This window comes from Psittacula echo (genome assembly GCF_963264785.1).
Source record: "Psittacula echo genome assembly, chromosome: 1".
In the NCBI taxonomy this organism is placed as follows: Eukaryota; Metazoa; Chordata; class Aves; order Psittaciformes; family Psittacidae; genus Psittacula; species Psittacula echo.
In genome coordinates, this window is record NC_137735.1 from 13008132 (window position 1) to 13022087 (window position 13956).

Below are 13956 nucleotides of genomic sequence, written 5' to 3' on the forward strand. Positions count from 1 at the left end.
GAATTAGTTGCATTGCATAAGGCTACTGCACAAACAAAAGGATAACATAACACCTGTTTTATGACAGATGCAGGTTTATGTTTGTTTTGGTTTTAGTATTTTTTGGGACATTCTGAGGGTTTTGGGAGGTTGTTTCTTAAGTTCAGCATGAAGATTTTCTCATTAAAATTATTCTCTCAGAACCCACCCACAAAATCCGAGCACACAGAAAATATTTTCCCTTTATTTGGATTATAAAGTTATAAAAAGATTATAAAGTTATATAAAGCTTTTGTGTATGTTAAAAGTTTTGGTAGGGAAAGAAAAAACAAACCATCTCCAAGCCCAACAGCAAACATAAAGGCTTTCCATGAAATACTACTGGAAGGTCTATCAGCGCTCTCAATAACAGAGAGCAACAGTTACTTCTCACTGTCACAGCAAAGCCCCTACAGGGAACCACCTGAAGAGAGCTGCAAAGTTCCCTGCAGCAATCAAAGGAGGAAGAACTGATGGGAAAAGGTGTTAACCTCAGATTTATCATTTAAGCAGTCTGGGACAGTCTCTTTCATTTGAGCTAAAACCAAAATGTAGTCATAGCTGATAATGGGCTAACACAGATCTTCATACTGTACTTATTCAAAGGCTGGTCTCACCTGTGTGCCTGAGGTGATTATCTCTAGCAGTTCCCTTATAGAGATCCTCCAGTTAAAGACACAGAGCTGCCTTTTCTCCGTTACAGAATTCCATCTGTGGGTGTCTCATGTACATAACTGCTATACAGTTATTTCTCAATAAACTAACTATATAAAGCTAGGTAATACAGGTTGACAGCCACTCAGAGTGTATGTATCTCCATAGTCACTGCATGGTAATTTCTCAATAAACTCATAGTAATAACTATAAGCCAGTGAACAGAGTGATTTCCTGTGTTTGACTTTGTAATTATTATTGAACAGCACAACAGTACCATCTCAGCTTCTCATTTGTACTCCTACAAAGGTAAGATATAAAAATAGATGCTTCTAATTGATTCTAGAAGTATGTATACAATGAAAGAGAAGAACCATATTTCTTTAGGGTTTTTAAAACTAAAAGTTAATACCCTCTCCACAAGGGAAATGACATTTGATTGCATAGAAAAGAAATGACTGTATTTGGGATTCCTTTTCAGGCAGTCAATTCATCCTGAGTGCATACTGAAGCAGAACAGTATGCTGGATCTCTTATGACAAGAATCCTATTATTGTGTGGGAATAGAAAGTGTATGCAGCAAAAGATCTAAAGGAAGTGAGTGAAGGTGGAATGAATTGAGAAGGAAAAAAACTCCCACTATTTATATACAAACATATGCATACATAACTGACTTAAACAGCTCCATAAATATTCTTTCAGGATTAGCTTCCAGTTAAGAAAATTTGTTATGTAATCTTTCCTTAGTGTGGATGAGTAGATCCAAAATGTGGATTTTACGTCAGTCATCCCTTCAAGGCTAAAGCCTCATTCTCAGAAAAGCCACCGGCTGTTTCAAAGGGAAGAATTTGCTACTCTCAGGTTACAACTCCAAGGACAGTCTGCCCCTCAAACAACTTGAGATGGGAGTCGGAAGCCAGTCTGGCACTGCCCTGTTGGAGCTTTTTTTACCAGTTTTAAAAGGATTTCTTGACAATCCCCACCTTCTATATTTACTTGCAAAACTAGTGGTGATCCTGGGGGAAGAAACCCAAACCATCAATGAGCATGCAGGAGACCATAACCACTCCCTTTTGCCAGGAAAGCTGAGGCTGGAAAAGAATGCTCAAGGAAAACACTAACCAAGTAAAACATGAATTAAAACTGGTTTAAACAATGTTAAGCTGTTTATACTAGACCAATAGAGCAGACAATGGAATGCAGTGGAAAACTGGTAAATTTTGTCTAAAATCTAAAGGACACCTAAAGTGCTAACACATACAGGGACAGAACTACCATTATTAAATAAATTATATCTGCCATTACACAACTAAACATAGCTACTTTAAGGAAATGAGATGGGGCTTCTTTTCTAAAATGTGTTAATTCTACAGAGAAATGCTGTAAGAGCAAAACATCAACCAACCTCTGTTCCTGCTAAAGCACCTCAATGACACTTTCCTCCATAGCGTCCAGCCTAAGAGTTCTGGGATCTCTGTATATAGTGGTTCAGGGCTGAACCAACAGCATCTAACAGTCCCTATCTTCACACCTCCACAAGTAACAATTTGGCATGTGCAGTTCTGTTTCTTCTCCATACTCTCAGCTCACTCTCCCTGTTTCCACATGCGACCTAAAATCTCACTCAAGAGTTGGACCTGAAGCCATTAATGCTCCCAAACAAGCAGCATTTCTCCAGGCAGAGAAACCATCTGGCATCACCTTTCTTTGAATAGTTTAAGAACAAAACAGATACAGTTCAACAAAACAAGAGATAATACTTCTTCAGCAGGCAGTGCTACTTTTGGAATTAAAAGTAAACAAGACAGAAGGCTGTGCTGCCATCCAGCGAGACCTGGACAGGCTGGAGAGTTGGGCAGGGAATAACTTGATGAAATATAACAAGGGAAAGTGTAGAGTCCTGCATCTGGGCAGGAACAACCCCAGGTTCCAGTATAGGTTGGGGAATGACCTGTTAGAGAGCAGTGCAGGGGAGAGGGACCTGGGGGTCCTAGTGGATGGCAGGATGACCATGAGCCAGCACTGTGCCCTTGTGGCCAAGAAGGCCAATGGCATCCTGGAGTGTATTAGAAGGGGGGTGGTCAGTAGGTCGAGAGAGGTCCTCCTTCCCCTCTACTCTGCCCTGGTGAGACCACATCTGGAATATTGTGTCCAGTTCTGGGCCCCTCAGTTCAAGAAGGACAGGGACCTGCTGGAGAGAGTCCAGCGCAGGGCAACTAAGATGATTAAGGGAGTGGAGCATCTCCCTTATGAGGAAAGGCTGAGGGAGCTGGGTCTCTATAGTTTGGAGAAGAGGAGACTGAGGGTGACTTTATTAGTGTATATAAATATATAAAGGGGGAGTGTCACGAGGATGGAGCCAGGCTCTTCTCAGTGGCAAACAATGATAGGACAAGGGGTAGTGGGTACAAACTGGAACACAAGAGGTTCCACTTAAACTTGAGAAGAAACTTCTTCTCAGTGAGGGTGACGGAACACTGGAACAGGCTGCCCAGGGGGGTTGTGGAGTCTCCTTCTCTGGAGACATTCAAAACCCGCCTGGACACATTCCTGTGTAACCTCATCTAGGTGTTCCTGCTCTGGCAGGGGTACTGGACTAGATGGTCTTTTGAGGTCTCTTCCAATCTCTAGCATGCTGTGATACTGTGTGAAGACAGGACAAAAAGCATGCAAAATTACCTCTGTTTGTGCTTTGGGTTCTCCAGCTTTGGCCCTCTCAAGCAGTTCCTCAAAAAGCACTTCAGGTTCTTCCTTCATGCCCTCTATAAATTAATTTGATAAAGAAAAATGTTTACTAGCAATATTTGAAAGTATTTTCTGAATCATTGTTATACGTGGTTAAAGAATTAAAGGAATGTATCTCAAAAATCCAACAGGAGTGTTTTGCAAGAACAGTGGAAATTAACTCGTTACAATATTTATCTCAGTTGTTGTACTTCAGCATATTTTCCATTACGTTATTTGATAGCAGCCACAGAATGACACAAAGTTTACAGTTTCTCATTTACTTCCACAGAATTCATTTCTCAATAGAACATGCATTACAATAAACATAAGCACATGTGGAACATGTAGTACAGAACAGCTTTTGTACTACTGTTACTCTTATTCTTGATGGCACTTCAGTCTTTCACCTGGCAGCCACTTTATTTAGTAGCAGAGCCTTTTCAGGAGTTTTGAAAAACTAACTAGCCTTTAAACCATGCCCAGTATATTTGAAAGCTCAACTCCTCAGCCCCAACAGCATACAGAAACTAACAGTGGTTACACCTTATAAACCTATTTTGCTTCTAGCTCCACAATTGCAGCTAATTGTTTCCTCCTTTCCTATCTACTGTACACATATGAACAATTTTTTCTTCAAAAGCAGCATATTGCTCCACCAATCATAAAGAAAAAAAATTGAGAGCTTTATCATGCCACCTGCTACTTGATGAATGAAGAGCAAGTTTAAAGGAAAAGATGACAAAGGCCAAGACTGCTACTTCTTCATGAGATACTTCTCATAAATTAGTTTGGAAGAATTTTGAAGAGAAAAATCAATTTGTACACTTTAAGTTGATTAAGTGTAAGAAAGGGCAAAATACCACTGATTCAGGGTAACAGCTTTACCAGCCAACCTACAACTGTAGTTAGAAGATACAAAATCAACAGGAAGTGCCAAAGCTTGACCTGTACATGCCACACAACCTCACAAGGTCACCAAACATGCCGTGGATGTGTGATAGTTACATACTGAGGGCACATACAGCATGAGAAAGTGTGGTTGGGAAACAGAATTTCCAGCTGTAGGAGACAGAGCAGTCAGTTACTTCAGACATCCACTCAAAGTTACAGATTTCATCCCTTACCTAATTTCGGCAGCAGTAACCCAGAAAGCAGTTCCCTACTAGCCGAGGTGCCATTCAGTATCTGCTATTTCTCAAAAGGCAGGGGGCAGCAAAGAATAAACCCCATTCCAAATCATCTCCTGAAGAACCAAGCCACTTACATTCTTTAGCATCCCTGCTACTGGGACTATTTCCAAATAAAAACAGGCTGCGAGCCAATGCTTTCATTAAAATGGATGTATTTTAACAAGAGCAAACCATGAAGTAAGTTTTCTGCTTCACCGTCCCACAGTTTTGTCTGCCAAGCTCCCCTTGGAAAAATACTAATGCCAGATTATAACATGTTGTCTGGCAAAACAAGGCACACAATGAAAAATAATTTTCATTTAGGACTTCATCTTTTCAGAAAGCTGTAAAAATATTACTGTAAAATAGGCAAACAGCATCCCACCAAAATTAACCACTTAATCTCCTTGCCCTGATATAGAACCTACAGGACTGAACTTTAAACAAGTCAGAAGCCTGTTTTCCAGATGGCACCACTCACACCAGCAGACATCAGTCAGGGGCTCTCTGATAACAATAAACAGTAAGTTACAAGAAAGAGCAAATTGCTTGAAAGAAACATAATATTCATCCATCTACCCCACCCAAATAAAAAAAGTTGGGCAAGGCAATACTTTATTGTTTCTCCCTGTGCTTTCACATTCATTAACTTATTTTGCATCAAAATTTCAGCAGCGACTGCCTCAGCAATGGATTTTTTTCTGTTCAGGGTTTTCTACACATTAAGAAGAGAACACCACAAATATTTTGGTGATACTCTGGATAAATCAATGTAGGAGATACCATTCAGAAGCTAGTGTTTGCTGATTAGAATGGAATTTACACATACACAAAAGCAAATTATAGAAAACAGTTTGCTAAACAGATATAAGCACCAATAAGAAAAACAACGGCAGCTTATACAGACAAAGGATCTTCGTTTCTCTCCTGGTCCACCTGCCACACATAGAAGCATGGCATGGTTCTGACCCCTTCCATCTCTTACTACTCAGATGAATGCCTTTCAGATAAGAACGCTTATTACAATAGAAAACTGTAAAGCATTCCCATTTTGTTTCTTCAACACCAGGATATAGCCACTTTATTGGAATTACGCTGCAGATTAACATGTAAATAACGTTCTTCACAAAGATGGCAAAAAAAGAAGAAAAAAAAAAGCCAAAATTAAAAATGTGCAGCCTTATGGTCCAACTACCACCTTCACTGGGAAAATAGAATGTGCTGGTACTGCAGCAAATTTGTTGAAATGTTTGTTCTAACAGCACTGATTGCCAGGAGAAGAATGCTTCCTGCTGTTATTTTCAACCTACTGCCCTATCCCTCCCGCTCAGTTACCACTTTTATGTACTCTCACATGTGACCTATAAATATAAATAACAGATAGTTAATTAAAATTATGTGTGTGGGTTTGTTCCATGGTTGAAGGGCAAGGGTGGAAGAGCAGGTTGTGGAGTGTTTTGGAGATCAAATTTAGAATAGCTTAGTATCATAGTGTTCCCATGATTATAATATTTTGCTTGAAGGATGAGCAAAAAGATAAAGCATGAACGACTCAAGCTTCATGGCTGATGTATCAAATCACTGTCTCATAAAGTACTGATGTCAGCGTCAGAAGGTTAAGGTCTACAGTCAAAGTGTGTTACGGAACAAGGATGGACACAAACACTTTCTTTTAATTCAGCTCTATGCTAGAAAAAATACTATACAAGAGTAAACACACCCACCACACAAATACCATAAAAAGCGGTGATCTCAAAACTTATCACCCTTGTTCTTAAGAGTGTTTTTAGTCATAAAATGTCTTGATGTGTATTCCTCCCACATAAGAGTACTGCAGTGCAAATGCTGTCAGGTAGAAGCTTTTATTTTCCAGCTTTGCTAAAAACTCATGTCTTTTTCATGTCAAATTTTACTCTGTCTTGAATATGAAAATTTCCAGAAGAGAGGAACATTCATCTCATAATACTTCATGTATATTTCATGACAATTAAAATAGACTTCACTAGCTGTTGTGTGTCAGGTGCATTTAGATAAGCCAATGAAGTCTATCAGTTATTCAAGGCTCACAAGAACTGCAGTCATTCAAATGAAAGCAGGCAACTGAGAGCACACAAGTTTTAAGTGGTATGGAACATTCATATACGAAACAAACTAAGACAGGAAAAGGACATGGAAGGGTGGTTAGTACATAATATTTGGCTGTAGTTCTTCCTGTGCCACCACAACCCTTTGTAAACCTTAGTTCATCACCAGGCTGCTCTGTGGTTCAGTTCCCAATTAGGTTAATTTTACCTTCTGTCATGGTTTAAACCCAGCCACTCAGCACTCACACTCACTCCCCACCTTCCTCTCCCCACTCCTGGAAGGATGGGAAGGAGAATCAAAAGAAGGTAACTCCCACAGGTTGAGATAAGGACAGTTTAGTAACTAAGGTATAATACAAATCACTACTGCTACCACCAATAATAATAATGATAAAGGAAATAACACAGGAAGAAAATACAACACCTCACGACCCGTTGACTGATACCTCGCCCCCACCCAGCAGTGCACTACCCTTCCGGGTAGCTCTCAGTTACATTCCTGGGCATGACATGCTGTAGTATGGAATACCTCTTTGGCTAGTCTGGGTCAGGTGTCCTGTTTCTGCTTCCTCCCGGCTTCCCCTCCTCCCTGGCAGAGCATGAGGCTCAGGAAGTCCTTGGTCAGGACAAACATTTGAGCAGTAACTAAAACATCAGTGTTATTAGCACTGTTCCCAGGCCGAAAGTCAAAACCACAACACTGCACCAGCTACTAAGGAGAAAAAATGACTGCTACTGCTGAACCCAGGACAGTATCCACCCCTTATTCCATACCATTCACGTCATGCTCAGATCCCACATTTTCAATATACCACCACTCTCATCTCAGTGCACTCTTATTTTAGTGCATGAACCAATCCCTATAAAGCTGCTGAGTCCATTCGGTCCATGATGTTGGGATCCATCTCTTGTAACAGTCTTTCAGAACAGGAGAGGTTGCGTGCAGTGTTCACACTTGTGAATAACCTGGGCAATAGTATCTATTGCTAAGTCCACCCCTCGATCATGAGTCCATCTCTATGTTGCATCTCTGCCCTGATGGTCAGAAGTGTTATGGGCCTACCAGGCTCAAAATAATTCACCCTCTCCTGCAGCAGTTTATGCAACTTGTTGTTGGGGACTCCATACAGCTGCCTTCCATCTCTGACTCTTCCAAAGCACTGGAGGGGCCCAGTGGACTAGATACTTGCCCATACTGTCCCACACACTCTGCCACTCATGACTGTCCAGCCTTGGGGAAAACCTCTTGGTCCTCCTATACAGTCATCTAACCCTAGACAAGACCCAAACCTGACTCTGCTTAACTTTTGAGATCAGACAAAATGGTTGTGGGTAAAACACACCCTGTGTGTGTGCCAGCATGGTGATCCCCATCACAATCAGCAGGCAGGTCCCAAGGGTACCCAAAGGCCATTTAAAACCTTCAGAACTCTCAAATGATGCTGCTGTACTTGTCACTGGGGCTGTAGCTGCTGTGCTTGAAGGCTCTCTCACCACCAGCTCCGCTTTTTCTGAGTCCAGATCTTCCTCCTCTGCCTTGCTGGGAAATGCTGCGGGGTCTCCTGCATCCTTCTGGGGCTTGGGCTCGTGGGGCCCAGCGGGCAGCTGCCGGAGGATGCTCTCGGCCGCCGCGGGGCTGGGCTCGGCCACAGGGCTCAGCCCCTCCGCCGCCTCCTCCTGCTGCTCGGCAGCCGCTTCCTTCCCGGCCTCCGGCCCCGCTCCCACTGCCGCTTGGCAGCTCCCGGGGCCGCTCCCCCTCGGCTCCCCGCAGCCTCACGAAGACGGAGGTGAGGATGAGGGCCAGGACGGTGAAGAGCAGCGGGACGGCCAGGTACAAGTCCACGGCCACGTCCATCCCACCCTGCTGCTGAAGCCTGCCCATATTACAAGCCATTACCATAAAGTACAGTGAAACAAGAACCTTAGCCCAAGGCCCACACTTGATAAACACTAACACAGCAAATACCGGCTCTAAGTAAGGTACAGTGTACTGAAACTGAGAGATCAAAACCAACAACTTTGAGAGCCAATAAATCAGCATTGTGACAAGTGCTTTTCACAAATATGATTAGACACACTCCAGTCAGATCTGTTGTTATTTCAACCCCTCATGCCCCACATTGGGTACCAAAAAGAACTGTCATGGTTTAAACCCAGCCACGCAGCACTCACACTCACTCCCCCCCCTTCCTCCCCCCACTCCTGGAAGGATGGGAAAGAGAATCAAAAGAAGGTAACTCCCACAGGTTGAGATAAGAACAGTCCAGTAACTAAGGTATAACACAAATCACTACTGCTACCACCAATAATAGTAATGATAAAGGAAATAACAAGGGAAGAGAATACAACACCTCACGACCCGTCGACTGGTACCTCACCCCCACCCAGCAGTGCACTACCCTTCCGGGTAGCTCTCAGTTATATCCTGGGCATGACGTGCTGTGGTATGGAATACCTCTTTGGCTAGTCTGGGTCAGGTGTCCTGTTTCTGCTTCCTCCCGGCTTCCCCTCCTCCCTGGCAGAGCATGAGGCTCAGGAAGTCCTTGGTCAGGCCAAACATTTGAGCAGTAACTAAAAACATTGGTGTTATCAGCACTGTTCCCAGGCCGAAAGTCAAAACCACAGCACTGCACCAGCTACTAAGAAGGAGAAAAAATGACTGCTACTGCTGAACCCAGAACACTTCAGAGACAGGTCACTCAACACCAGTTATTCAGTGGATACTGAAACAATGATGTTATTAATAAAATTTAATGTTTTGGTTTTATTATTCTGTGTGATTAAGTCTTGCACTTAAGATATGAAATGCTATGGTATCCTTTCATTTCCTCAGCTCCACTCAAAAAACAGCGGAAAAAGAAAGCAATTATTTGTGATGTAAAAAGGATGAAGCAGATGTATTCCCAAGTCTGCTGCATTTATGTTCTTCTATCGCAGAAAGTATTTAAACCTCTGAGGGGCTACGGAAATACCCACTTCTGATTGAATAATTTAATTTAATAGGGTTTTAATTTAATAGGTCAAAGCTGTCACTTAAAACCTATTTTATTAAAGCACTTACTTAAAAAGACTTTGTACAATGAAACTGACCTGTTTGTTTCACGCTCATATGCAGCATTTAGAATAGTAAGTTAAAACAGCACATTATTAACTGATAGACTTCAAACGTGACATCAAAACATTACCAGAGCCATTTCTGTTTACCAGTTAAAAGTATGTTTTTCAGCTCCAGTAAAAATACTCAGAATACAAAAGTCTAAGCACAGCTGTTTATATAGGTAGATTGTAAACAGGCTGATGAACATTTATGATTACTATTTGCTTTCTGAAACTTCACACATTACTTGGCACATAGACTACATAAAGTAAGATTCCAGCTTTGCTGCTATAGGCTTAAATGGAAATCTAGCATTCATTTCAGCATAGGCAGGCATTTTCATCGTTTCTGTTAAGTTTTGATCAGAAATAGGAAATGCTGCAAAACGAAACATTTCAGTTTTTTAAAGAAGATTATGCAGTACTATGTTAGGATTCAATCATTATCCCTTACCTCTGACTTTAGTAATTAAATTGACAAAAAGGCAGTTCATCCATAGTAGGGGATTAGTTGAAGTGAGATTGCAAGGTATCACTGCTTAAAATTGTTAAGTCATAGAAGGAAGATAGCACCATTGATTAACACATATAAACCTAATTTTTGAACTTCAAGGGATAAAACTGAAAGAACTCTTCAACATTCATACAAGGTTCTGAAGAATGGATTTACAATACCCTTAACATAGAAAACTGAAATACATTGTGTATCACTGAAGTTAGGTTGACTTGTTGCAACGAGTCTGATGACGTATTTACCATTTTACACACACTTTAGACTAGCATTGTTTCAACAAAAAAAAGCATTTTATGACACTTCCATTCACCAAGACCAAAATACTTAAAGGCACATACACAGTAAGCCTTTAATGCAGGGGAAGATTTTTATCTGTATATATACATAGAGAGTAGACCATACACACATATCCATCACTTACAACAACCTCAGTTTTCTAAGTGCTTTTCTAACTGCTAGGAATCACTGCCTTCCTTCAAAAGGAAAACCAAAACCATTAAAGTTATCTCATGCAGAAAGAGTCAATAGAGTGCATGCTGAATAATAAAAGTGATTGTTGATTTACTTTCCTACCAACACAAATATATTAAAGCCCTCAGCAGAGTGGATTTACCCAGAACATGGGAGTTTTAGCACCTTGCCTGCTATTATCATCCCCTGGCCAGGTACACACAGCTCTTTCTTCTTAGGTCACAGCTACAGCACCTGAATTACAGATAAAAGATGATAAAGACCATGAACCAGGAATACCAAAGCAAGAAAATGGTATTTTTAAAGAACACGGTCTCTTATGCGTTTTGAGGCAAGTAATATCTTACTTGTCCATGCAGCTTCTGGGGCCAGCCCCAAGACAGTTATATTATCATGCACAACAGATCATTTTTAGACAAGCATAAGTCAGATGCTTGCAAGTGCTTTGTACAGTGGAAATCTAATGAGAACAGGATAAAAGGAAAACTGAGTTTCTCAGACAGGAAGCAATAATGAAGATAGAGTATTCATTTGAAAAACTTAAGTTTAAAAGAAATTACAGGTTTTATAAGTGAATATTAAAGCTACATGGAAACTACTGAAGAAAAGATTACTGCATTATGCAACACCCACACTAAGTATATGAAGGAAAACCTCTGTGGCATACACACTTTATATGATCACGACTAAAAGCATTCATTTGGGCTCAGAAAAAAAGTGACAGGGACATGCAGCAGGAGGAGGAAAAAACCCATGTAAAACCCATGTGTTGGGAGAATAATGGATCTGAGATGACAAGATAGGAAACAAGATTTCTGGATTGGCCACCCCATTTTAGTAGCATAGCAAGTGATCCTGAAGTGACTGAAAACAGTCAGGAGTGTTAAGACTATGCACATCACATATGATACATTCAGTCTTAGCCAGTGATAACATAGTTCCAAACTCACCAAATACACACCTAGAAAAGTAAATAAGCATTTTTACCATTGCATGAGAAGATCTGACAGTTGCCACAGGTGAAAATTGCTACCAAGGTGATCCAGCAAAGTGACCCAGGCAACAATTAGTTAATCTCACAACTGATATTTTACAATTCTTTAAATACAGGATTTCAAATGTGGTTTCCTTGATCTGTTATTGGAATAAACATGACTAAGACAAACTGAAAAATCAGAGCAGCTGAAAGGCCAGAAAGCAGCAATAATGACCTCAACCACCTAATCATCATATCACATTCACAAATGATATCATGGCATTGCTTCTAACTGAGGAATGCACAAAACCTAGTTTAAGAGGCTAGTGAGCCACTCTTGTAAAAGCAAGTTAGATTTAGCTCCCAGATAGGAGTGTCAGATGCAAAAAAACCCTGCTAGACTTGTATTTAAAAGCAAAGCCAGTTTGGGGAAAAAAAAAAAAAAAAAGAAGAGAAAAAAGTTCTTGGAAATAAGAAAGTGTCATTGTAACGCTACGGTCATGGCAAAACAAAGAAAAATAGAAAAACCCAATGAATTTTAAACATATACTGTGATAGATCAAGAGAAAGAACTCTGGAGAACAACTCGATATAGAACCTTGTTACCATCCACCACCTTTTTATGCCTTTTTCAAGCACACAAGGAAAAGCAAGCTTAGCAGGTAGACCATAGGCCTTACAGACAATTCAGGGGCAATTGACTATTTGAAAAAAAAAAAAAAAAACACCAAAAAAACCCCCAAAAAACCAAAGCAGCAATAATGATCTACTAAAAGACATTTTTTTCCCCCTTCCAGGGAACAGCACTGAGAAGCTCCTGTGCTGGAATCTCAGACTTAAAGAAGCCATGGTTTCTTCTAATGATGTCTAAAACTATAGTTTCTCTTAATTGTTTATCCAAATGAACTATTGAATTAGATACAGCAGCATGTAGCCTCTCACTTAAAACTGAGAAATAGAAAGCAGGAAGTATGATACCAGAGAGATCTACAATAACAGAGACTGTTAAATTGATATCCATGCAAGGCAAATATATAAAAGATAAAAAACCAAAACCTTCGGCCTATTGGAGGGCACATAAAAGATAAGCTGGGTAAAATCAGACCTTGTGTGAAAAGCCTTGACATAAAACATCCCTGAAAGAAAGAGTCAAAAGGTTTGAGGATAGGCAGATCCAGCTCATATTTCTATCTCCAAAGGCAGCAAGTAAGGTTACAAAAGTCCTCTAAACAAATTAGAAAGTAGGCTGTTACATGAATAAGTAAGAGATTAAGAAATAAAAAAACCCCAAAGAATAGAAATACATGGCTCCTATTATCCAAGAGGAAAGAATCAGTTTAGACACAAAGCGATAGACAATAAGGCCTATATTGTTCAATGCATTTATGTGTGAAAGAAAAGAAAAAAAGTAAAGGGGGCTAACAGGAGGGGACAGTCTGTTATAGTCCTGTGTTATTCTGGCCAAAAAAACCCCTCAAACCACCTCAGAAGTGCTTACTGAAAAAAACCCAAATAAAACCTGCTAAAGGATTTCATGACTAAATAAACGGCCAGCTGAAATTTAGTAAATGCCACCAAGATGACACCTTATCATTGTACACACAGTGATAAACTCTGAACTATTACCACGCAGAATAAAACCTTGGAGTTGTGACACTTTTTAAATGAAAAAATACACCCAAACAGCTCACTACTGGTAATAGCGTTAGCTCAAGTAGGAGAGAAGAAAAAGCTGGATGGCATCCACAAGAAAAACTGCACTTCATATTTTCACCAGCTTTATCCAGTAAATGCACTGCTTAATTTAAGTGGGTCTTGTACTTAAAAAGTCACATAATGTCAAGCATTTCCCTTAGCTCCACATTATTAACTGACAAGAGTAATTGACATGTTTGATGAAGAGTAGTATGGGACATGCTTTCTTGCACAGGTCTTTGCACCAGCTAAATCACTGTGGTGGGAGCAGGGAGGGAATAATGTCTTCTTTGACATTAGATCTTCTCCCACACATGAACAAATTCTCTGTCTGAACTGGTCTTTGTCACACTGCACATCACTGTACTTAATTGAAGCTTCAGGCATACATCACATTACTGCTATAGCAAGGAGGCTTCATTGTAATTGAATCTGAAAGGGAGTACTGTCTGAATTACAAAGAAAATTACTTGCTTTTGAGATGTTAGTAGTGTGAGTAACTTACGTTCACTGCTCAACTCCACAGCCCCTCCCCCCCAATAAGATAAGATG

The 13956-nt window shown here is 40.4% G+C and overlaps 1 protein-coding gene across 1 annotated transcript in view; it reads right to left on the reverse strand.

The window, feature by feature from the left end:
- The window catches only part of WFS1 (wolframin ER transmembrane glycoprotein), a gene marked incomplete at both ends in the record, with an annotated part of 33986 nt that overhangs the window by 10012 nt on the left and 10018 nt on the right, over positions 1-13956 (reverse strand). The window contains one exon of the mRNA XM_080626011.1: positions 3352-3434. Coding sequence (XP_080482137.1) covers positions 3352-3434 — 83 coding nt within the window. The remainder of the gene's footprint in view (positions 1-3351; positions 3435-13956) is intronic.